Source organism: Primulina tabacum, chromosome 10, assembly GCF_025594145.1.
Source record: "Primulina tabacum isolate GXHZ01 chromosome 10, ASM2559414v2, whole genome shotgun sequence".
Taxonomy (NCBI): Eukaryota; Viridiplantae; Streptophyta; class Magnoliopsida; order Lamiales; family Gesneriaceae; genus Primulina; species Primulina tabacum.
Window position 1 is genome coordinate 5,044,156 of NC_134559.1, and position 25,059 is coordinate 5,069,214.

Consider the following 25,059-nt stretch of genomic DNA (forward strand, 5'->3'; position numbering starts at 1 on the left):
CAAACAAAGACTGATGAAGTTTCAATTTCATAAATATAATTTTAATAAATAAAGAGTTTCATTGAATAATTTTTAATTATTTTCTATATTTTTTATTAAACCATTTGTGGTATTTACTAATCTAATAAGTCTCATTTTTACAAACTTATTTGAATTAATGATTTTAATGTATATTAAATTAAGTTATATTTAATTGTTTGTAAGATCGAAAACTTCCCGCTTTATCAAAAATTTTATTTGATGATAATTGTGAAACTCAAATATTTTAAATTATATATACTATATCAGTTCAAACATCATATTTCGATTGTTCTATTCACGTGGACAACTATTACATCTCAATATTGTTCATAAGCATAAAATTAATTTTATAATAATTTAAGCTTAATATTTTTCTTATAATTAATAAATTTATAAATGAATAATATATGAAATAAAATAATCATTTGTAAATAAAACAATATTATATGCTTTTCAGAGTTGTGTTTAGAGTTGGTCAGTTCGAAAAAAAAAACTATATATTTGACATAAATTATATCATTTTGAAGAAAAAAATTAACTAAAATACTGTATATAGTTGAAGATGGTCTAAGATATTGGGTTTTAAAAAATTCGAGAGTTAGATTTAGTTTAAATTTATTTCAATCCAAATTAATTATAAAATTATAAAAAAAAATATGATTTTAATCAAAATTGAACCAACAATTCAACCAGCGGATGGTTTGACCCAAGAGTCAGCAGTGGGAACAAACCGGTAATCATTTTATATAATAAAAAGTGCTCTATTCGTCTTAAAAATTTATATATAATAGTACACGAGACACACGCGCTGCTTGTAACATAACATTTAATAATGTTTGTGCATATTGTTGTGTATGACAAAAAATATATTTTTCAATTAAACTTAATTTCAGTAAAAAAAAATTAATAATATTATGGTAGAAAAAAGAAATGTTTTTTGCGTTAAAAATTCTAACCGTAAGGTTTTTTTAAATTGAGAAGTTTTCAAATGTATTGGTACGGTTAGAGCTTCCATTTTTGGGAAAGATTTCAGACGTGAGATTGACGTGGTTGGAATTATTATAGGTGGTGTTGAAAAAGAGGGTAAAAAGAGAAGAAATTTTAGTGTACTCCTCAAGCAGTTTTTATAACCCACTCATACTTAATAAGATAGTATATATATTTTTTTTCCCACACAAATTAGAAAAACATTGGAAATGAGAATATTTACACAAATTTCCAATTTTATCCATATTTAATTCACATATAGTACTTATTAAAGTTAAACCTTCTTTATTAACTAATAACTTTGGTATGATCGATGAAAATTTTTTGAGTGGGTTTCTTGTGAGATGATATCAATGATTTATTTTTTTGAGACGAGTCAATCAGATCTAAAATTAAAATGAAATGTGAACATTGTATTATATATTTAAAATAACTGAAAAATGAAATGAAATTTATATAATTGAGATGAAGTTGGTAATATTCTACATAATTTACCACAATATATATCAAATTAAATAATTCGAGTATATATGCTTTGGTCTTACCCCAAAACTACTCTATTTATTATGATCACTCTCGTTCTTTAATGGCAGCCAGCCAACTGGCGAATATGGACAGGTCAACTTTGTTCCGATTTATCGGCTGGGCCTTCGCTATATCAGGTGGGTCACACCCCATTTCATTTTCTTACACGTGTCAATTTAATAATAATAATAATAATAATAATAATAATAATATTATTATTATTATTATTATTATTGCAGGTACTTTAACCATGATCACACAAACAAACCATTAAATTCATTTCGTTTCTTAATATTATTATTCTCAAATTTTAAAACTCAAAATTTTATATTTTTAGAAATTATATGAAATTTTTATTTGATAATAAAACTTTTACAATCTAAAATTATCACTTTTATTTTGGGCATTAAATCTTATACTTAAATTTTAAAAAAAATCTCACTTGCTTCTTCCACTTTTAACACTATAAAAATTTCAAATATATCTAAAAATAAATCATGTTTCTTTAATAAAATATAAAACATGTGAATTAAAATTACATAAAAACATGATACTATATAACAAATGAACTACTAAAGATGCGATAGCTCTTTCAACAAATTACGAAATATTTCATTCCAAATGAACAAAAGATATGTTCTAGCATTGTGATTCAAAATCTCCAAACGATATCCTCACAATATCGAGGTTTCCAAATATCTTATAAGAAATGCATCCAAAATAGAAGTGAAAATTTTAAATCTCAAAATAAAAGTTTTACAATCAAATAAAAATTTCATATAATTTATGAATATAAAATATTGAGTTTTAAAATTTGAGATAATAATAATATGACACGTGTTAAATACATGATATAAAGAAAAGAAAAGAAAAGAATTTAATAGTTTGTTTGTGTGATTATGGTTAAAGAAATTTTTACCCTTCTCTTATATCCAAACTCACCACCATTTTCCGTCACCGACGACAACCGCTAACTGTCGGCCGATTGCCGACCACCGTCGCCATCGGCCGACCACATCCGCCTGCCACCACACCGCCGACGTCGCTGAAGTGGATGGACAATTCTGTCTATTCATCAAAAGATTCTTAATTATCTTATTCTTAACAATCATATCAAAAATAATATTATTTTATCATTATATATTATATTTCTACTTCAATAATTCTTTTTATCATTTCTCTTTTAATCATTTTATAATTTTATTTTCCAACCAAACGTAACCTAGAGTTTACATAAAGATGCATGATGAAATTCGTCCACTTTTTAATCATGCGTAATTTTTAAATTTTTTTTATTATTATGTATATTTTTTATTGTGTTTTTAAATTTAATTAAATGTCAATGTATTTTGTTATTATTTTTAATTTGTAATTTTGTTTTAATTATTATTTTTAAATATAAAGTTATTTAATCAAACAAAAAATTTATATTTTAACGTCAGAAGCAGGACAATTCTATCCTAGTGTCCACGTGGGTTACACCCTCCATTTCATTTTTCTTACACGTGTCTATTTATTATTATTATTATTATTATTATTATCTATATTATTTATACTATCACTTGCTAAAAAAAACTATCTATATTATCATTACTATTTTATTAAATTTGAGATACTTTGAAGCAGAGATACATTGAATCTATTCAACATTGCTATCGTGAGATCAATAATGTTGCGCAACAGAAGTAATTTTTGTGAGCATTAATGTCCCCTTTGGTCGACTTTATTCCTATGCATATCACTTCTTTTCTAAAACATGATATGTGAAGAAATGGAACGTTGAAAGAAAAGTTTCCAAAATTTAGAAATGAGATCAATAATGTTGCGCAAAAGAAGTAATTAAGAAAATGACCTACCTCATGTGTAGTTACACGAGAATGTTATGAAATAATCATTTAAACATGATAATGTTATTTTTTTAATTAAGCAATCGAGAGATGTAATTGAAATATATAAAATAAATGTATATCTGCGCGTGGTTTCGTAAATATTTTTAATTGTTAAAATATAGTCAAATATCTGAAGTCTTGGGGGTTAGGTTCCTTCATTAACGCTGATTGCTGAAGGACAAATCCCATCCACCCTGATTTAATGTGTCAATGCCAACGAATTGTACCAATCCCAACCAAGGCTCAGCTTTTCATGCGCATCCATCTCTTATTCTCTCTTCCTATCAAACCAAAATTATCAAATACAGCCCATACGTAATTTTTATAATATAATAAATCGATAATGATATATTTTAAGTTATTATTATTTTTACTTTTAGTAAATGTTTTGATAGTCATAATTCATAAAAATAAGTGAATAAAAAAATTATAATTAAGTTTGTCGATTTCCTTAAATACCTATGTTTCTATATATGTATAAAAAAATATTCTCGTGAGTTATATCAGCATAACATAAGAAAAGAAGAGATTTTTGAGTTCTATTCGTATGTTTTTAATATTTTTATTCCACGTCTACTTACTCTTTTTTATTTTTTTATTAATAACTTGAATAAACTTCTTCGTAGTTAATCATATTATCTTATAAAAGAGATATGGTTAGTAACAAAATCGTTATTTTAAAACCACACAAAAAGTTATCGTGAAACCGTTTCAAATATCAATTTTTTGTGAGACGGATCTCTGACCTTGCTCTACTAACGGAAAAATATTACTTTTCTTGTTAATTATGAACCAAGTCAATCTATTCTGTAAGATGTCTCACGAAAAACATATTCTTCAAATTAAATATCATTCATCGGATTCGGACGTAATATATCTTTGTATTAACTTTTTTTTTTAAATAAAAAAGAAAATAAAGTAAATTAATTTATTATTTATTGTTTATTTACATAAAAATAGATAAAATGCGAAGAAATTTCACAATAAAAAGAAGGCAAAAACTTGTGTGAGACGGTCTCACGAGTCGTATTTTGTGAGACATATATCTTATTTGGGTCATCCATGAAAAAATATTACTTTTTATGCTAAGAATATTACTTTTTATTGTGAATATCGGTAGGAGTATTAATTTTTATGCTAAAAGTATTACTTTTTATTGTGAATATCGATATTGTTGACCGTCTCATAAATAAAGATTCGTGAAACCGTATCTCAAGAAACCTACCTCATATAGAAAGTTATTATTATCCCTTCAAATCAATTATAATGATAATGATAATATTCCACAGTAATAAAATAATTAGAGAAGGTGGAGCCCTTGTTAACGAGGAGCTAAATCACATGTTTCGGCGGGTAGAAAGAGAAGTTGAATTGGTAGATTAGTTTCCCAAGATTTTTCCAAGCCGGCCTTTCTTCTTGTTGAATGGGATCCAGTGTGTTCTGAATTCTGAGATCGTTTTCAGGACAGGTCCGGCTCCTTTAGAATCTATACAATGGATGCGGAGACGCCATTGTTGTCCAGTAACCAAGAACCCGCAGAAACGTTGTTGAAGCATCAAAAGAGTAGATATTCAATCAACACTCTGAGATGTGATTTCTTGTCCAAATTGCCCGAAAAGGTGAAGTCGGGCCTTGATCCCGAATCCCCATTTCATGTCGACTTCTCCAAAACACCCGCCTTAGCTAAAGGTACTCACGCCACGCTTATATCTTAATTCATTTCTTTAGATTACTCTGTTTTTTTGCGTGTGTGTGGATTCTTCCGAATTCGTAGAAAAATGTACGTTCTTCTTTCTGAAACGAATTTGAGCTTTATAGCCGGCAGATTTTCCGCTGAGAAAGAACATGTTCGTAGTGGTATATATCATTTATAGATCAATATATCTGTATGGATCTGCATAAGTTGCTTATATTTCAGGCGAGAAAGAGTACTATGAAAGGCAATTCGCAACCTTGAAGTCCTTTGAAGAAGTTGACTCCCTACATTCATCTAATGCCATGGATGAAGAGCTGGAACTTCAAGAACTGGCGGAACATGAAAGGGCGATGAACATTTCTAACTGGGCCAACGTCTTGCTACTTGGGTTTAAAGTAATTAATTGTAATTGACGATGATCATTGATTTTGTAATATTGCCTTTTCCACCACCGAATTTATATATGTTATATAACATATTCAATTTTTTTTTTTCCACAGATTTTTGCTACTTTAAAAAGTGGGTCGTTGGCCATTGCAGCCTCAACGCTGGATTCTTTGCTCGATCTTATGGCTGGAGGAATCCTTTGGATTACCCACTTGTCAATGAAAAACATCAACATCTACAAATATCCTATTGGGAAATTGAGAGTTCAACCAGTAGGCATTATCATCTTTGCTGCTATAATGGCAACTCTTGGTGGGTATAAACAGAGGTGTTCTTTTAAAGCATTTATGGCTTCATATTCTGCAGAGGAACATGTATATGGAGGGTTTTTATTCTTTTTAAATAATTTTTCAGGATTTCAGGTGCTGATGCAGGCTCTAGAACAGCTAATTCAAGAAAAACCTACAGAAAAGATGAGTTCAAATCAACTGCTCTGGTTGTATGTCATCATGCTTACTGCTACCGGAGTTAAACTGGTTCTTTGGATTTACTGCAGAAGGTCTAAAAACAATATTGTTAGAGCCTATGCCAAGGTCCACTCTCACACCAATTAATGAGTTTTAAAGATGAAAGTTATTTCACTAAATAGAATGATATACATGACCAACTTAGGACCATTACTTTGATGTGGTGACAAATGTGGTGGGGTTGATTGCTGCGGTCTTTGGAGATAAGTTTTATTGGTGGATCGATCCTATTGGTGCTATTTTTCTGGCTCTTTACACCATCATCAATTGGTCTGGAACTGTTCTGGAAAATGCAGGTTTCTTCTTTATATACATTTACATATCACACACACCGTTCTGTTTGCAAAGAATTAACTCAACCATATTAGTATATTACTATTACCACCTTCCATTTTAAGAAGACAAATTCCATTCGAGGTTTTAGGTATGCATGACAAGTTTCCAGATACACACGGCAGGTTTCATTCAAGTTTTCGCGGTGATGAATACTGAAGTTAGTTAAAGACCTTTTTTTAAAAAGTTTAAGCTTATGAGAGTTGGGCCAATAATAGTTTTGACATGCTAATATGGCATCGTACATCTGTGTTGAAGATTGGGGAATTTTTGTCCAAAATAAACATATGATGCACACATGCCTGAATTTTGGTCAGGTATTGAGCTACATAGACTCGGAAATTACTTCTCAAGACCAACTTAGTCCATTATTTCGAACTTGTGAGCTTATGGCTCTGGCACTATATTGAAACTAATCTGTCCCAAACCATCAAGCTAATGGAAAATGTTCGATGTAGCTATTTAATTTTAACAAACTTCTTAATGATCTATATTAAGAATCTCTGCCATTTAAGTATAAGACTAATTGAATCGCTAGAAAATTTATAACCGGACTTGTACACTATGGATTTCGGTTCTTGTAAAAATTCTTCTGAGTTTATTGCTCATTTTTGGCTATTTTGTTATGGTTGGATCCTTTTTTGTAGTTTCATTGGTGGGACAATCAGCTCCCACTGAAGTGCTGCAGAAACTTACCTATCTTGTATTGAGACACGATCCTCAAATAAAACGTGTGGACACTGTCCGTGCTTACACCTTTGGTGTTCTTTACTTTGTGGAGGTAAGTTGAGCAGTTTGTTCTGTTTGGCTTCATCCATAAAATATTATATATTCTTTCGTGAAATAATGCACGGCTTACTCATATGCATTCAAATGGGGAGCAGGTGGACATTGAGCTTCCAGAGGATCTGCCATTAAAGGAAGCTCATGCCATCGGAGAATCACTGCAGATAAAGATTGAAGAACTTGCCGAAGTCGAAAGGGCTTTTGTCCATTTGGATTACGAATGTGATCACAAGCCTGAACATACAATTCTCAGTAAACTCCCAAACAATGACTCCTGACTTGCAGTTTTTGCGCTTCTTCTTCTTCTTCTTCTTCTTCTTCTTCTTCTCAAGTCCTGGTAACATCCAGCGTTGTGAAAAACGAGCAGAAATTTACATGTTTTTAGGACCGCGGGATGCTTTGAATTGTGCTTTCTCTGTTGTTTATCAACACTTCAACTGATTTCATGATCAGCATGCATGGTCCTTTGAATTGCTATCATGTTTCTTCTACTAAAACATCTTAATCCGACACAATATTTTACCAAGAAACACATATTCTATACCCTCGAAAAATTAAGAATAGGCAAAAAAAAAAAAAAGTTGAGCTGATTATATATCAAAATAGTAGTCAAACAAATATCGATGAACCTATGTTTCTAATTTATGTATCGTGTTCATATGTTGAAAAATAAACAATCGTAAAGAAACATATAAAAAAACTATAATCTTATTTTTTATTTTTTTAATGAACATAGTAAAATTACATTAATATTCGTATTCGAGTAAACTATTTTTAATATTTTAAAATTTAGACATGACATAAAAATCAATTACTCTAAATTCCCTCGACTTTAATAATATGAAATATAGATTTTAATGAATTTTTTTGTTTTTGGTGAAGCCTCTTTGGCTACCTCTAAATTACCTTTTATTTTTTTAATTATTATTTCTTTTAATATTTTCTTAATTGTAATTTATCTTAATAAAAAAAATTCCCCATTCAATTTGGATTTTTGGTATGTCAAAATATCCTATAGAAATATGCGATTTACTTTACCCTTTTTTTCCCACGAAGACATGACAAAAACTTGTGTGAGACGGTCTCATGAGTCGTATTTTGTGAGACGAATATCTTATTTGAGTCATCCATGAAAAAATATTATCTTTTATGTTAAGATTATTATTTTTTATTGTGAATATTAGTAGGGTGACCCAACTCACAGATAAAGATTCGTAAAATCGTCTTAAAAGAGACATATTCGAAAGACATTAATTTCAATGTGGTTGAAGTCTGAAGATAACTCAGAAGGGGAAAAAAAGTTTTAACAAAAAAATAATAGAAATTTCACTATGGAGGGTAGTATTTTAGTCCTTTTAAGATTGTAAATAGTTTTTCAATACAGGGCACCGCGGTTAGAAACTCCGGCTCCTCTAATAGACTGACGTAAATAATAAAATGTTTAAGAATAATTTTTTTACAAAAATCTCAAATCAATTTTGGCACATGCGTTCTTGCTCCAGCTTCCAAGCCCTAGAAATCAAACGTGCCACCGAATATCCTGCAACTCCGGCAGTTGATTCGTCGTCCTCCTCCTTGCGAAAGTCTCCAACTTCGAAGCCCCAGGTGCTAGATGAATCAAGATCAGATTTCGAAGTAATTGTCTTATTTTTATAATATCTTGCTGTAATTTTCAAATAAGAAAATTCCTAGTTTTATGGTAAGTGAAATTTGAAACACGTGTAGCTCAATTGTCATCTCGGAAGTTTAAAATTTGGTCAAGTTCTATATTTGGCTAGATGTTCTCCATTCTCTTTGTATCTGCCTCATTTCAGTGTGCTGTTAAGCTGCAGAAGAAGCGATTTGGTTAGCTATCGAAACAATCTTTTTTGAAGAGATGGCTATTGCGAGGACGGGAGTTTTTGTAGACGACTATGTAGAGTGTGAGCTTTTCATTGCTATATAATTTCAGTGTTGATTAAACTATAGCGGGTGATATTGATTACTTGTCGTATTTTGGGTATGTAATGAAAGATTCTAGCACGCTCCCGGGGGAGTTGCAGAGACTTCTGAACACCATTCGAGAACTTGATGAGCGGTCCCAAGGTTTAGCCGCTATTATCTGATGTAGTATTTGTTACTGTTTGCTTTCTGTTGCATGATCGATGGTTAATGTTGCTGTACTCAAACTTTTGATATGAAAAATGACTAACGTTTCCCCTGCATCGGAATGTTATTAATGAAGCTATGATAAATCACACGAGGCAACAGACCAAGTACTCTCTGGGGTTGGCATCCCAGGTGAACTCTATGTGGAGGAAAAACAAGGAGGTGGAAGAGGAGGATGAGGATGAGATGTTGGAAAAGCTTCGAAAGGAGATTGAGGCTAACCAGGACAACGCCCTCAGCCTCTGTACTGAGAAGGTTTTACTGGCCCGACAAGCTCATGATCTTGTAAGCCCTTCGATGTATCTTTGCTGCTGTTGCATTGATTACTATAGTATCACGCGAAATGTTTCTTTGCCTTTCATTTTTATTATTATCTGCGTTCAATATTTTAATTGACTTGCAAAGTAGTTGTGTCTGAATCTGTTCTTTTATCCTGTCAGCTGAAATATTTCACCTTTTATTTTGATGATAACAAACCTTTTAGATCAGTTAATGGTGCTTGTTAAGTGTTTTGTCTGTTCGACAAGGTCGGTTCTATGGAATATGCATTTTACTCTTACACACCGATTATTTACTCTTCCACACTGATTACCCACTGCACATCCCAAAGATTTCATACTGAATTTAGAAATGGTCTGATCCAATTCCAGTGCCTCCTTCCCTCCCCCACAAGTCCTGTTGTTGTTGATATGTCTTCTTTTGAATGTATAAATGTGTCGGTTGAAATTTAAATTATGGCTGCTTGTTCAGAAGTCCCCAATTTTTGTTCTGCTTTGTAGATAATGAGTTTATAGTTCAACTGCAACCTTGAATCGGTCATTTGATTTTTTATTTTCTCAGGGAGGAGGATGTTACTTAGAAATGAATTGAACTTGCTCAGAAAACATTTGAGAAGTGTTTGATGTTTAACTGCATTTTTCGGTCAACACTGCTTGTACATCAACGTAACTTTTCAACAAGCTTTGGCAATTTGGCTGGAATTTCCTTTTTTTTTACTTCTTTATGTTTTTCTAACACTTTGTCTTGTTCCCATGTTTGGACACTGTGGAAAGAGATGCTTTTCTTTGGCTTCTTGTTATTTTGTTTTGTGTGGTGACGGAAGGATTTAGCGTGCTATCTTTTGTGGCCATGTCTATATATATTAGGGAAGGTGATAATTTTGATTCTTTGCGACTATCCATCAGATTGACAGCCACATAAAACGTCTTGATGAGGATCTGAACAACTTTGCGGAAGATCTTAAACAAGGTACTCCTAGGGATTTTTAAATAGTGTGTTTCTAGTTTGGAAATCAGCTAGATAATAATTTTTCTAGTAAATTTAGTTGGGGCCCTGTGGCTTGTAAAAGTTCGACAAGTTCTTTATCGTGGATTTCCAAGATCCCATGATATTTTTTGTCATGAATTTCTAGGTTTGACAACTTCTTTGATGCGGATTTTGATGTAGTGTATTGCTTGGAAAACAGCTAGATAATCACATTTCTAATAAATGGTCTAGAAAGTATTTTTTTGAATGCTTATTTCCCGACGGTAATGCCAGCCCTTTATGGATCAACAAATTGTGTGGGCTTATGTTTTGCTGTGTGTGTATAGTTTCTGGGCCTAACAAGGTCGGTGTGAGCTAGTTAGCCGACAGGCCTGTTTCTAGTATAGCCTACCAAAATGGTTGTAATTGATGATGGATCATGTCCATGATAATTTTTGCAGAAGGTAAAATAGCACCAGATGAATTGGCTGTGCTTCCTCCATTGCCTTTAGTTCCTAAAAATGAGAAGCGTAGGTCGCTCTTTGGAACTCCTCAATCAAAAAGGATTGATTACAGGGAAAAGGATTGGGACAGGGAGCGCAATAGAGATTTGGAGCTCATGCCACCTCCTGGCAGCCTTAAGAAAGAATTTGCTTCTCCGGTTGAGCTTGATCAACCCATTGATCCAAATGAACCTACTTACTGTGTTTGTCATCAGGTCCTGACTTCCGTTTCCCCAATTTCTAGTTTGAGTCCGCGGCTTCAGAATTAACACAATGTTGTTGTGCAGGTTTCTTTTGGTGATATGATTGCTTGTGACAATGAAAATGTAAGTTCATTTTCCCTTCTTTTTCTTCTCTTTTCCCTGAACTTGAACAAAAATTAGTCTTTATTCCTTCCTGGTTGCATCATTTAATTTTCAAAATGGGTATAAGAATTCTTGAATGGCGGACAGAAGAGGTTGGCAGCTTCCAGCAATAGTGCAACATTTCAGATATTTTCTTTTGGTGTAATTTACTGAGATGGACTTGCTTTGTTTTTGTTGACAGTGCCAAGGGGGTGAATGGTTTCATTACGCCTGCGTCGGCCTCACTCCAGAGACGAGATTTAAAGGGAAGTGGTTCTGCCCAACCTGCAGGCTATTACCACACTGAAGTTATTTCATCGGTAACTGCTGTTTGCTGGTGTCATAAAGGGATTGTCTTCCTCGTACAAAATTGTCGATAGAAAGCTCAAAGGTTTTATTTTCTCTGAAGAAAAACTCATTCTAATATCTTGTATACCAACAAGACCAATTTCTTGAAATCCTGTAGATTTTTATCCAAAATTTCTTTGAACAACTTGATTTTAATTTTTTTAAAACTGTGTTCTGATAAAAAAAAAAAAGGGGGATATATGAATAAATATATAATTTTAGAAAGTAAAAAATTAATAGATCGACAAGATTATTTTTCACACTATTAAATTAAGTATTTATTTTATTTATATTAAATAAATTAAATTATAAGAAAATTAAAAAAATAAAATTTGTTGCTGATTCTTCTTGAAATTTCATTATTATATACCTCGTGGTCGTAACTTTTAAACAATTTTGGTTAATATTATTTTTTATCACAAGATAAATAACCTTTTACGCTAGTAGTAATACAAATTCGATTGTTATTCACTTGAATGCAAAATAAAAATTATGTTAATGTATGTAGTGTAACAATAAAATATTTGGCCAATTTAATCATGAAATTTAAAATGTAATCAATTCTTTATTTAAAATTAAAATAGGTAATTTCAGGAAAAATTTGCTAGTTTTTTGCAAATTGGATTTCTGGTTTAAAAAAAAGAACGGATTTTTGTAGGAGAAATAATAATAATGTCATGGGTTTTAGTTGGAAATTAGTCTAAAATGTTTGTGCGTTCAAGTTTGATAGATGGTTTAAAAGTCTCCTACGGCGTTCTGTTAGTTATTGGGCTTGAAGACCCGTTGGTTCGTTTCTTTTCTGGACCAAATAAGGCCCAAAACTACCCAAGTTGGGCCTTAACCAATTCAGTCAACACTATTTGTGTTTAACTTTCTTGTTTCTCAAAACATCACCCGACTTTTCAAGGATCTAACGAACTTAGAGAGATCGCGTTAATCACAAGCACGACATAAATTTATTTGTATTTCCTTGCTTCGCTCCTGCAAATCCTTGAGGATAATAATCACAGCTTCTTATTTCCATCGCTCTTCCAACGCTGCATAATTGTTAATCTTTCAGGTATCAACTGGTAAGATTCTTGGTCTGTTAGGATTTTTTCTTTCAACTCTATGTTCTGTGGCTGATTGATGTAAAAGTCTGATATTGAATGACGGTATTCAGAGCAGGACAGTGGGATTTTAGTAATCTTGGATGATACAGGCATAAACAAGAACTCTACTTTATCTGGGTTTTGTTTCTTCGGTGTAATTTCAAGAAATAAATTTTACATAGTATAACTCTTTTTTTAAAGATTTGATTTTTATGTGCTCTATGTTTTCAATCTCTTCATTTCTTCCACTTAAGCCACCCTCCCATGTAGTAACCTCTTATCGCCAGTTTCGGCCTCTTGGTAATGTGGATGGCTATCATTACTCACACTTTTATCACCAACCTTCCCATGAAACTCGATCTCCTCTTGTTTCTCTCAATTCTGCACGTTCACATCGATGGTCCGTTTGCGGGACAATTTCTTCAAACGAGGGGACGGTTTCCGTGGTGCAATTTGAAAATTTTGTAGAGAAGGATTGGTCATTTCTTGACACAGACTACCCGAGTTCTGATGAAGAGCATAGACTGAAGATGGACCGAATAATCTCTGCTGGAGGCATTTCGGAAACCTCGAGGGTTCTGGTCTCCATTGGTTCTGAAGCATTTGTGGATAGACTTGTTGATGTATCACCTATCGAACAGTTACTTGTCGTTCATGATTCTCTTTTAACTTTGGCTTGCATCAAGGAGAAATATGACAAGGTCAAATGCTGGCAAGGTGAACTGATAAATGTACCTGAGAAGTGGACACCTTTTGGTGTAGTATTCCTATACTTCCTCCCTGGTCTACCCTTTGATCTCGATGAGGTTCTTGGAGCTCTTGCCAAGCGTTGTTTGCCAGGTAACATTGAATTTCCTGTAATTTTTTGGGTGTTTAGAAATTTTTATGATCATTCTGATACTTTTCCTCCTTACATTTCCGTCTTCTTGTTCTTTACTATTTCTAGTTTTGGTTGGATGTTTCAATATGCTGGTTGAATTGATCGATTGTTCAAATCTCAAACTATAGCAATGGACTGTACGGAATACTAAACAATGCCATGTTTTAGCTTGATTCTTTAAGTTGTAATTCTTGGGGCTCATTTCTATTCTTGTTCACTGTTTTACTCCTGGTCGTAGTATGTTGTAAAACTAAGCTAGTCTTGTTCGCCTTTTGAGGTCCGATGGCTGAATTTTTATTTTGTTGTTTATTTGGATCATTTGAAGGTGCGCGAGTTGTGATGAGCCATCCTCAAGGAAGGCAAGCGGTAGAAGAGCTACGACTTAAGTATCCAGATGTGGTGGTTTCCAATTTGCCAGAGGAAACGATGTTGCGAAGTGTTGCAGCTGAGCATTCATTTGAAGTGGTTGAATTTGTGGACGAACCTGCTAGATTCTACTCAGCCGTTCTGAGACTCAACACAAAGTAAGACAAGTGAACATATGTACCATTGTTATTGCATTTGATCTAGAACAGGTTTGTTTCGTGGCATTTGAACATTGAATCTGCGTTAGTTTTGGAGAACAATTGTCAAAAGCTACAATGCCAAGCCATGTCATGTCAAATCATGAAGTAACCGTCTGCAACCAGCGAAAGAGCGATGAAATCGTTCAAGTAATGATCAAATATTATGTCGCAACAAAATTTTTGCAGAGGGCCAAACAAAAAAAATGAAGTAAAATCACCACCAAACATAAATGGAAGTCTCTAAAACTCTCTCACGGCCTTCTTCCCATAAAGAAGAAAAAAGAAAAAAATAGTACTCCCAAGACCAATCGAAGTAGAGCACTCAAATCTTCCATCACTCTGTTCTCAGGTATGAAAAAACTGCTTTATATCGAAGCGCTCAAAGCTTCCACTACTCGATAACGAAATCAGAAAAATACCAACCTGAAGCCACTTGAATCACTCACTTCAGAGTAATAAAATAAAAGAATCAAAACTTCAGGAGAGTGAAAATTTTATGCCATTACTGGCTGCAAACAAGTTGTATTCTTCGATTGCATCTTTCTTATTGAAGAAACTATCACCATCAGGACATTTCGCAGAAGAATCCCAAGTAGTTCCTTCTCTTAATGAAGCAGTATCTACATTAAACCCTGTCGAAAGAGCTACAGGGCCACCAAAATGGAAAAGAGAGAAACCCTGATTATCCCCCACAACCACTTTGTTAGACTTCTTATTCTGCGTGGCATCCACCACCATTGGTGGTTTTGCAGGATTCCGATCAGTTTCAGCCATACTCTCCATGTTCTGTAGCAATTCTTTTTGCTCATTTAGATTGGAAACCTTAGTATGAGTCTTTGGGCTAACACTCTTAACCTGTGCGACTGGATGGAAAACGGGTATATGAGTAGGGCTCAACAATGGGGGTGGCAGATGCTGTAAGGTTCCATACTGCATTAATCCTGCATTTCCATTCAAACCGTAATCAAAAGTGTTCGGGAATAAATAGTGGTTGGTGTGAGGTAAGGACATTAATCCATTGGTAGAACCAGCTGGCCAATTTAGTGAACTCGGCTGATAACAGTTAACGGGCGGGGCATGAAAAAATGCATAATGTGGAAGCACGTTTGGAGGATGAGCAGCTCCCAAACTGACATTTAATCTCCTGTTGTCATATGTGGTTGCTTCTGAAGGAAAATTTCCCAAAGAAATGGTCCTCCTGGAATCAGGTCCCTGGATCTTAGTGTCCTCTCCTCTCTCTGTGCTGTGATCTATCACAACACTGCGGCAAGCAGCGAACTCCTCATTTTTGAAGCAACATGCACTTTCTCTCCCATCCAAGTTTTGTGAGACCTCCTTTGAATCTGATATGGATATGGTTTCTGGATTTTGAGGGTTTGAAGAGGATGTGCTACTGTCTCCCTCACTGACGCATGAGTAGTTATCAGAGTTGGAAGAACTGATAACTGACGACTCTGGTGTTCCATGCGGAGATCCTGTCATAGGTCGTATCTTGGGATCCTCTGCTACTGCCTCCTTTGAACATTGTAAAGGCTTTTTTATTGCATGGAATACATTTTCTGTTTCTCTGCAATTCTCAGCGATGGATCCTGTCGACCCTCTTACATCATTATAAACATGATTGTTTTGAACTGGAATAAATATCCCTTCATCAGAACCAGACGCACGAGATGATTCGGGGGCTTCAATTTTGGGTGTGGATCTCAAGGTAACATCAGAGTCTGAGTTGCCTTGAATGCATTTCTTTCGTGAATTCAATGGTTCCCAAACTTTCTTAATATTAGGAGGGTTCAGGTGGCGAGATATGAACTTGCTTTTATGTCGCCCATAAATCTCAGGTATGGACTCCTGTTGAGGATACTTGTTGCTGCGGTGATATGGTTTTGATAAATCTGATGGTGACACGGACTTAATTCCATATTTTGGCTCCTGGGTTACTTTTATAACGTGAGACTCTGGCCTATTGAAACCACTAATGCTTCTTGCAGAATCGAAAACATCTGCATGATTTTTAGATACAAAACCGCTCATGATCGCCCCACTTTCCGACACTGAAGAACCATTTTTCCTATCAGACCATTTCAAACCTAATTCTGGCTGGGAATCTTTGCGAAACCTCAGCTTCCTGCGAGTGTATTTAACACGGTCAGCTAGGAGACAGGAGTTCCAGTCTCTCCTCTTTCCAAACTCCTCCTCAGTCACACTGTTTTCAGAGTGCTTGACCATATTTGAGTAAATGTAGTCCGTAAAAAGCAGGTTATCTCGAGTATCAGGGGACAAAGGACTGACTGGTGTTTCACAGACCAAGTCACTGCTGCAAACATCTGCTTCCTCGTCAACACATTGCATTAATTCCTCTGAAATATCAGGAGTGAGTGAATCTATGCTTGATTCAGTACCAAAGTTATTTTCCCACTTTTCCTTACTTCTTAACCTCTCCTTTCTTCGGAGTTTCTTCTCCTTTTCTTTAATTTTCCTGCGTTCCTTGCGTTCTTCTTCTTCACGCTTTTCCATCTCTTCTTCTTCAAGAAGTTTCATCTGCAGCATAAAAAATTGAAAGCGATCAATTATGGATCCAAATTAAGAAATTCAATTCTAATAGGAGGGCAATAGCTAGACACGACCGTGACAATATCATAGATTAAACACCTGCTTCTCTAAAGTTATAATTTCCTTGCACGCCACGTGCACGCGTTCCTCTAGCAGCTTTAAAGCAAGACATACAAAAATTCCATGTGCATTTTGTCGGGCTGTACCTTCTCTAAAAGCTTTTTCAACCTACAGAAAATGCACTGCCAAGTTAGCAAACTCTTGATAATGGACAAGCTGATTAGATGAAAAATAAATAAACCAGCCAACTAAGCACTCCATAACAACTTAACTTCATTAATTGAAGAAATTGTGTTATTTCCATACGTATACTTGTTCAAGTTTTGAATTGAGTTACCGATTCATCTGTCAGGTACTTTCCTGTAGTAAAATTTTTTCACCGACTAATTCTAAAGGAAACTTGAGAGACAAACATCTACAAAAAACTTGCCACAGTCTTGAGTGAATGATACATGTGATAAAGCACACGTCATCATACAAAATTCAACGTTAATTACACAGAACAAAAAATATTTATTTCAAAAATTAATATAGTAAAAACAATGGAGTCCCAGGATCCCCAGGTCATGTATAAGAATGACAAATTAAATGACAGCAGAATTTTCAATAGGTAGGTTCCTGCTAGTGAACTTAAAAGCTGCCGCTAGCTAGGGAGGAAAGAAGAAAAGAAACATGCCTGTTCCTTGAAAATGACAGTTGCAGCATCTAAGAGAAATTCTCGAGCTAGCTCAGGACTCTTCGCATGTTTCTGGGGTCGGGAACAATCACTATCAAGCTCATTTCCATCCTTGTCCTCTGAGTCATCATCCTGGAAATCACAAAAATAAAATACGAATATAATGAGAACAAACAGACAGGAAAGGAACCAAAAACAGACATTTGGAGCATATATTCCTAAAAGAAAAAATCTGACATTTGGTTTACCTCGTCTTCCTCAGCCTCCTCTGCATGTTCAAAGAACCTTCTGATGCTTTCCCCTCTTTTCATTGTAACAAATCCATCACCAACCACAAGCCTGCAATGAACGCATTGATGCCCACACAAAGCATGAGCTTTCACACATAATTCATTGCAGCGTCCATCCTTCTTCCAAGCACGCAGGGTTATGTAGCAGGCATTCAAACCACTCAAATCTAGACCAGTCACTTGAACCTTTCCACTCAAGCCAACATTTTCAAACTCCAAAATATCAGATTTCCCTTCTCCAGTTCCAATAGCCCATTCAAAGTGATGAAATGCCCCAAAAGAATCTAAAAATGTTTGATGCCAGTCAGCTTGAACTGTATCAAAAGATACCTGATGATTGAGACAGCATACACATTATGATTCTAGAAATATAGTTGCCAACCATAACTTGAATTCAAAATTACACTTGAATCGAATAATCAATGCAGTTCTCATGACACAAAAACTGTATGTACAAAGAGGGAGTATACAACAGCAACACAGTCCAAATCGTACACCTCATATTGGAAGGCTGTGTCTGCGGCACAAAACCAACTTGTGCAACGAGGTTCCATTCGAATGCGCTTGAGTTCCTTCAGCTCCTTGAACTCTCGTATAACATTTCTCCTGCAATCTCTACAAAACCTTTTACGGTAAAACCTGCAAACAAGAAGTTTATAAACCTCTTTTGCATAAAAGTGATCACCCAAAATACATTCTATCTTTGTGATCATGAAGACCAGAATATATGGACTCTATCATCTGCTACATACTGAAGTTTTAATAGTCAATACGCAACCAGTTAACAATATAAGTACTCTCTGTCAAACAAAAGCTAACGATACACTATGTTTTCCATCTATAAGGTTACTCGCCAATGAATGAATTTCCTGCATGAATGCATGCGATATGCCTGAATTAGCATATTCAATTTCAAATAATAACTTCTAGTTATAACAAAAATAATTCAACCAATGAGGGTAAAAGGATTATATATTTTATATATATATATATATATATATATATAGATATATATATATAAAGAACAGAGTTCAAGGAAGTAAATAGCTTTCAATTTTCATGGAATGTAGATAACGTGACTCCTTGTAGAGCTCTGCATGAGCTACAGATAGACATCTCGAGATAGCAAAATTGTCAAATTGTTATAGAATGACACACCTATACATAAGTCTTTCAACAAAATCATCTTCTTTCATCCTCAGAAGAGATTGTTGAGTCTCTTCTCCAAGGGCGGTCCAGAAATCTGCCAATGTCTCCACAGACAATCTGGCAGTGTGAAGAGCACACGTTTCTCTTATTCCATGCACTCTACCATATCCTGCCACTCCTTGGCTTATCCAGCCTCGACCACTACCCCCACATGCATCAGGATAAATCAATTCACGTTCCCTTTCCCTTGCACAAGCACTGTCAAACACCTGATGCAAATCAAAGAAATTTAATGATATTCCCCGAAGGAATAATACATAGAATCACAGCATAGAAATAAAACTTACATTTTGGAGCCCCTTGAAAGATTTTGAACAAAGATAGCAACTCAATAGTGTGAGTGTTCCATCTTTAGCTGTGGTTAATCCACCCCATGGATGGACGGATGGATCTAGAGAATCATCGCAGCAGCCATTGTCAATACATAAGTCATCATCATTTTGATTGTCTGTGACTTTTACACAGCACTGTCCACCAGATGCAACCTGCTTTAGTGACTTTCCATACATGACAATTTGAAGAAAACCTTCAAGTAGCATCCCGTTGCATCTGGAGCAATACATTTTCTTACGAGCATGCTCAAATAATGTCTGCTTGTCTATCCTCATAAGTTTCTGACGAGCTTGTAGCGTCAGCTCACACCAAAACTGCAAACAACAAAGAATATCGTCCATGGCTATTTGAGTTACTTGTAGCTTAGCCAACAAGTAGCAATAATAATAAAAGGAGAAAGGCGTACAAGAATAATCCCAGAATCACGAGACTTGATAGTTTATTTATGCACTAGTCACCCAACAACATAACAGAGATACGAAATGGTAACTAAGCACATGAATAAATTTACCAATAATAGTGCAGATAAATATATAACATAATTACAAACATGGGCAATTTTCGGAGAACATATGGAGCTTTCTTACATTATTCTGCAGGAATCAAAGATATATTTAAATATCAAAACGGGATGCAATCCAAATGTTGACCCAACAAATACGGAAGTTAATTGTTTTGCCATAGTGCACAATCAATCTAAAACTTTCGAAAACAATTGTGAACTAAATAAACAGCATACATGTATGTACATCTAATTCCCACATAATATGGATCCATACCAACACTATCAATACACTTTCAGTAAACTTGCTATCCTAAGAGATTAACTTTACAATTCAAAGAAAAAGATCCAAATCGAATCAATCCATCGAATTAAAAAAAAAAAACACCCATAAACCCATGTTACTTCAGTATTTCTAAAATGTCATCAAAATTAAAATTAAAAGCAAACACATATACCTTCTGTAGCTGGTTGTAGCTCACGTCATCGCGATGCTTCAACCAGAATCCATCATCAGAACCTGACGATCCATTGCATGAATGAAACGGAACCATTCCATTCCCCACCAATGGATTCTGACAATCACTATCTATACTATCTTCAGTGATATTATTAATCCTCTGCGCTATTCCTGGCATTTTCCCCTAATTTCAGTTCTTCATCAGCTCAGAAGAACTCGCCTCCGCTCACCATCCGTCCGAATCAAAATTATCCAGTTAACCAATCACGCGGATTAAATGATACGTCACCGCTTGATTATTCGTCATACACAGATCGAAAACAAGCTAAATTGCAGATCAAAAACAACAAATGACCGAAAGTAATATCGCAGAAATGGAATATATATCAATAAAAATAATAATATAACAGTTATACGTGTACGCACACATGTGAACCAGATTTAGTGGTTGAAACGAGATCAAAATTTGAAGGTTAATTCTAAGGAGAGATCGAGATGGATTGGGAAATGGGGTTGGGAGAGAGAGAGGTTGCGGAGATGAGATTTGTTTCTCGAATGCTTGCCGTTTTACACGCATATATATAATTCTAAATATTTTATTTTATTCTTATAAAAAAATAATATTATTCATTGATAATTTATATGACAAATATCCAACTGAAACGATTCACGAAAAAATATTATTTTTGATAGTAAAAATATTGATTTTAATTTTATATAAATCATGTTAAATTTTTTTTTATATATAAATCAAGTTGATCTATCACAAAAATATATCAATAATATGGTCTCACGAAAAACCTGATATTTATTGAACAAGGAGACCGAAAAGGTTAATAAATATGAACCGTGACCAAATTGTGGGCAGATTCTCTTCTCTGATCTCTGAAGATTCCCAATGGCGTCGACTCTATTCTCCACTTTCAGATACTCCGACAGCCTCACGGTGGTCTGGATCTCCATCTGCACCGCACTTGTATGCGAAGCCATCTCGTGGCTACTCATCTATCGTACTTCCTCCTACAAATCCCTCAAATCCACGATAGACAAAGCGTCCAAGAAACTCGAGACTATGAAGACATCCGATGCCACTTCGGTATCCTCGAATCTCATCAAAAAGTCATCCAGAACCAAGAAAATCGACCGGGTCGAGACGTCATTGAAGGAATCGAGCCGAGATTTGTCCTTGTTCAAGTTCAAATCGGGCGCGGTCGTGGCCATGGTCTTGTTCATGGTTTTCGGGTTATTGAACAGTTTGTTCGAAGGCAAAGCTGTGGCCAAAATCCCTTTTATCCCGATAAAATTGGTGCAGAAGATGAGTCATAGGGGGTTGTTGGGGGATGACATGACGGATTGTTCGATGGCGTTTCTGTATCTGCTGTGTTCGATCAGCATAAGGACGAATCTGCAGAAGTTTTTGGGCTTTTCTCCGCCGCGAGGGGCTGCTGGCGCTGGACTTTTCCCCATGCCCGATCCCAAATCGAGCTGAGTAATGGATTGATTGATTCACGCGTTTGGGTAATGATTTATTTTCTCTCTTTGCAAGGGATTATGATTAGACGATGTCGTTAGAAGGATTGATTAATAATTGGAACTATACATTTAATTGTTGGGATTTTCAATCTAGTAGTTTTGATTTACAAACAAATTGTCAACATTATTCATATGTATGTGGAAAATTCATATATATTCATCCGTTTGTTTATGTTATTTAACAATTTAATGATTCTAGCATGATTACCCATCATTGTTTTTCCATCCCATGAGCCTCGTTATTGATATGAATGCAAAATAATGGGATTTGAGCTGCCACTAGTATTTGATTTCATAACTGTGGATTGAACCACCTGAGCTGGTATCAAAGCCATATTAATGCTGATGCATAGAGTTGTAGCTATGCTGTTGGGGCTACGATATGAGATTCAACATATTTGCATCATCTCACACGTTTGACTTACAATAATCAGAGTCTTATCATTGATTTTATTACCTCATCCTTCGTCATCATCATCTCATCCTTCGTCATCTGGCCCCATGAGCCTAACAGTAGAAACAGTCTTCGGGCTGGTCGCCACTGCACGAGGGTGTACATGGGTCGGGTGAGGACTTCCCTAGTAACTGTCATTGGTTAGCGACAAGAGATGTTATGATTTTAATATGTGATGTGTTGATTTAATTCGCTTTCCACTCAGACATAAAGCTGTTATAAACATCTCTATGATATTTTGAGCTCTGTAAGATGTGTTTAGCGCATTGAATAGATGGGAGGAATAGGACCAAACTTTGTTCATAGCCAAAAAGAAGGATGAATTCCCCTTTCCCTTTATTTTCTGTGCTGTTGAGCCATTGCCAGGCAATGGCAAATGCATATGCTACAACTGTTCCATTAACATATACGAGCAGTCTAACAATGTCAATGTGGAAAGTCTTATGAACTCGGGTGGTTGTGTAACCTGTGACAGATGGGATTGACAATAAAATCTCATTGACAGTCGATGCGAGTACTTGTGTAGAATTTAATGCGAGTACTTGTGTAGAATTTAGGATATTTGGAACGAGGATACCTAGTTTTCTTGACGATGTCTTGCTCAACATTTGCATTTACTTGTCTTTTATTGGTCAGTGTTTGCTATTATTGGTTTTGATCATCGGTGAAATGTCCTTGTCTATTAAATTTCCGTTCACACACTGCAATTTTACGGCTCGTTGAGCCAAGTGATGGTAGTATTGTCTTATAAGGCACGAACATCAAGTTCGAGTATATTACAAAGAATGTGAATGCAATTTCAGTTTTATTTATTTAAGGAAACAACAGTTTAAAAGATATATGATCTGGCTTGGCTTGTGCTCGATTGAATCACATTCCTTTCGTGGCCATATTCCTTACCAAATGTTTATGATCACACTAAAAAATCGTTTTTAAACAAGAAACAATATATGTTTTGTCCAATAACTTGTTTAATTTTGAGTTTCACAAAGAAATTTGTGAGACAATCTCACAAGTCAATTTTGTGAGACATATATTCTATTTGGGTCATCAATGAAAAAGTTTTACTTTTATGTCAAAATTATTACTTATTATTGTAAATACAAGCAGGATTGACCCGTCTCACGTATACAGATCCATGAGATTGTTTCACAATAGACTTATTAATTGAGTTTTGGTTCATTAAGGTGTTAAAGTTTGCTTTTGGTTCTTTGACTTTTAATTTTTGGTTATTTTGGTTCAATTGTTTACTTTTTATCTCACAAATTAACAATTTCAATTGCACATCATTATTTTTCAGCGTCACATTAATAATTGAACCAAAATATCTGAAACACAAGCCAACAATTTTCAATATTATATGAGCAATTCTCGGTATCATGTCTGTAATTTTCAATATCACATCAATAATTGGACCAAGTTAACTTGTTTAATTTTGAGTTTTACAAAAACTTTTGTGAGACGGTCTCACGAGTCAATTTTATGAGACAAATTTCTTATTTGGGTCACTTATGAATTTTTTTTACTTTTTATGTCAAAAATATTACTTATTATTGTAAATATAGAAATGATTAATCCGTCTCACGGATAAAGATCCATGATACAGTTTTACAAAAGAGCTATTATTTGAGTTTTGGTTCATTAATATGTTAAAGTTTGATTTTGATACTCGGGCTTTTAATTTTTGGTTATTTTAATTCAACTGTTTGACTTAACATCTAACAAATTAACAATTTCAAGTCACATTATCAATTGAATCAAAATATATGAGACACAAGCCCATAATTTTCTATATTACATCAGTAATTTTCGATATGATATATGTATTTTTCGAGATCACATAAATAATTAGACTAATTAATAAAAAAATCATTTACCCTTTTAATATTAAAAACTTATAGTTTGTGTTCAACACTTGTCGCTCATGTAAGCAATGTAATATTCATAGACAATTCATCACCTTACACATGTGGTTTTGGGTGTTGAAGGTGATCTTGTCGTTAAATGATTGGCTACGAGAATGACTTTTACACGAGAGAAGGAAATATTTCCAATATATTCTTATATATAATAAAGGGAGAATGAAGTCATTTTTATTGGAAAATAATATTTAAAATGTGTGTATTGAATATTTGAATGTTGAATATTTGAATGTTGAAAATAAGAGTTGTAAATATTGAAAATTAGTGTGTGATGATGTAGGTAATGATGTATTTTATTTTTGGATTATTTGTAAAGATTTCCTATAAATAGATCTCTCATTTGTGAAGAAAATCACAATTGAGTAGAGAGAAAAATATTATAAAGTGTGTAGTTTGGTAAATTTTGAGAGTTTGAGATTTTTACTTTTTACCATAAATTTTTACTTTTTCACAACACGTTATTAGCACGAAGCTCTAAAAGTCCTACATACTTTTCCAAGCTCCAAACAGAAGAAAAAGGTAACAAAAATAATTATATTTATTTTACTGTTATTTATTTATTGTGTATTTATTTAATATACAATATAATGTTATTATTAGAAATAATAAAAATAAATTTTTCATAAACTTGTTATAAATCCTGGGAGGATGTTAAGACGACATCCCACACTCCCGGTAAGGGATACGACAAGTATAAAAGCCTATAAGATTTTTAAACAAAATAAATTATGACACTCATTATAATATTATGATATTATATACATAATTATTTAAACATGTCTAATATTATATAT

The 25,059-nt window shown here is 34.1% G+C and overlaps 5 protein-coding genes across 7 annotated transcripts; 4 read left to right on the forward strand and 1 right to left on the reverse strand.

Annotated features, from left to right (window-relative positions):
* The first annotated feature begins 4,741 nt into the window (after window positions 1-4,741).
* LOC142505819 (metal tolerance protein 4-like) lies at window positions 4,742-7,606 on the forward strand. Its single transcript, XM_075618932.1, has 7 exons — window positions 4,742-5,111; window positions 5,341-5,513; window positions 5,619-5,817; window positions 5,920-6,098; window positions 6,178-6,328; window positions 7,013-7,146; window positions 7,250-7,606. The coding sequence occupies exons 1-7, from the start codon at window positions 4,916-4,918 to the stop codon at window positions 7,427-7,429; spliced, it is 1,212 nt and encodes a 403-aa protein (XP_075475047.1). The 5' UTR covers window positions 4,742-4,915; the 3' UTR covers window positions 7,430-7,606.
* Window positions 7,607-8,608: 1,002 nt separating this feature from the next.
* Window positions 8,609-11,884, forward strand: LOC142505816 (PHD finger protein ING2-like). 3 transcript variants are annotated; one of them, XM_075618928.1, is made up of 8 exons: window positions 8,609-8,786; window positions 8,966-9,073; window positions 9,165-9,236; window positions 9,376-9,584; window positions 10,484-10,547; window positions 11,006-11,262; window positions 11,335-11,373; window positions 11,594-11,884. In XM_075618928.1, the coding sequence occupies exons 2-8, from the start codon at window positions 9,028-9,030 to the stop codon at window positions 11,696-11,698; spliced, it is 792 nt and encodes a 263-aa protein (XP_075475043.1). In that variant the 5' UTR covers window positions 8,609-8,786; window positions 8,966-9,027; the 3' UTR covers window positions 11,699-11,884. The 3 variants fall into 3 exon arrangements, with proteins under 3 accessions (XP_075475043.1, XP_075475044.1, XP_075475042.1); XM_075618929.1 differs by having other exon boundaries at window positions 8,610-8,786; window positions 8,978-9,073; XM_075618927.1 differs by having other exon boundaries at window positions 8,610-8,786; window positions 8,984-9,073.
* A 776-nt stretch (window positions 11,885-12,660) lies between these two features.
* On the forward strand, window positions 12,661-14,345 carry LOC142505641 (uncharacterized). The gene is made up of 2 exons (XM_075618711.1): window positions 12,661-13,670; window positions 14,036-14,345. The coding sequence occupies exons 1-2, from the start codon at window positions 13,043-13,045 to the stop codon at window positions 14,236-14,238; spliced, it is 831 nt and encodes a 276-aa protein (XP_075474826.1). The 5' UTR covers window positions 12,661-13,042; the 3' UTR covers window positions 14,239-14,345.
* A 48-nt stretch (window positions 14,346-14,393) lies between these two features.
* LOC142505640 (uncharacterized) lies at window positions 14,394-20,915 on the reverse strand. Its single transcript, XM_075618710.1, has 8 exons — window positions 20,355-20,915; window positions 19,349-19,708; window positions 19,011-19,270; window positions 18,350-18,491; window positions 17,811-18,182; window positions 17,563-17,694; window positions 16,926-17,054; window positions 14,394-16,814 (listed from the first exon to the last, which is right to left on the reverse strand). The coding sequence occupies exons 1-8, from the start codon at window positions 20,532-20,534 to the stop codon at window positions 14,754-14,756; spliced, it is 3,636 nt and encodes a 1,211-aa protein (XP_075474825.1). The 5' UTR covers window positions 20,535-20,915; the 3' UTR covers window positions 14,394-14,753.
* A 271-nt stretch (window positions 20,916-21,186) lies between these two features.
* Window positions 21,187-22,066, forward strand: LOC142506096 (uncharacterized). The gene has a single exon (XM_075619245.1). It carries the CDS (start codon window positions 21,255-21,257, stop codon window positions 21,843-21,845), a length of 591 nt encoding a protein of 196 aa, XP_075475360.1. The 5' UTR covers window positions 21,187-21,254; the 3' UTR covers window positions 21,846-22,066.
* Window positions 22,067-25,059: the final 2,993 nt, after the last annotated feature.

Coding starts and splice junctions, on each gene's coding strand:
- LOC142505819 (XM_075618932.1), top strand. CDS start 4,916: ATGGATGCGGAGACGCCATTGTTGTCCAGTAACCAAGAACCCGCAGAA. Junction 6,329..7,012: donor AACTGTTCTGGAAAATGCAG/GTTTCTTCTTTA, acceptor CCTTTTTTGTAG/TTTCATTGGTGGGACAATCA. Junction 7,147..7,249: donor GTGTTCTTTACTTTGTGGAG/GTAAGTTGAGCA, acceptor AATGGGGAGCAG/GTGGACATTGAGCTTCCAGA.
- LOC142505640 (XM_075618710.1), bottom strand. CDS start 20,534: ATGCCAGGAATAGCGCAGAGGATTAATAATATCACTGAAGATAGTATA. Junction 19,271..19,348: donor CTTTCAAGGGGCTCCAAAAT/GTAAGTTTTATT, acceptor GATTTGCATCAG/GTGTTTGACAGTGCTTGTGC. Junction 18,183..18,349: donor ACACAGCCTTCCAATATGAG/GTGTACGATTTG, acceptor CTCAATCATCAG/GTATCTTTTGATACAGTTCA.
- LOC142505641 (XM_075618711.1), top strand. CDS start 13,043: ATGTGCTCTATGTTTTCAATCTCTTCATTTCTTCCACTTAAGCCACCC. Junction 13,671..14,035: donor TGCCAAGCGTTGTTTGCCAG/GTAACATTGAAT, acceptor GATCATTTGAAG/GTGCGCGAGTTGTGATGAGC.
- LOC142506096 (XM_075619245.1), top strand. CDS start 21,255: ATGGCGTCGACTCTATTCTCCACTTTCAGATACTCCGACAGCCTCACG.
- LOC142505816 (XM_075618928.1), top strand. CDS start 9,028: ATGGCTATTGCGAGGACGGGAGTTTTTGTAGACGACTATGTAGAGT. Junction 9,585..10,483: donor CCCGACAAGCTCATGATCTT/GTAAGCCCTTCG, acceptor ACTATCCATCAG/ATTGACAGCCACATAAAACG. Junction 11,374..11,593: donor TTGCTTGTGACAATGAAAAT/GTAAGTTCATTT, acceptor TTTTGTTGACAG/TGCCAAGGGGGTGAATGGTT.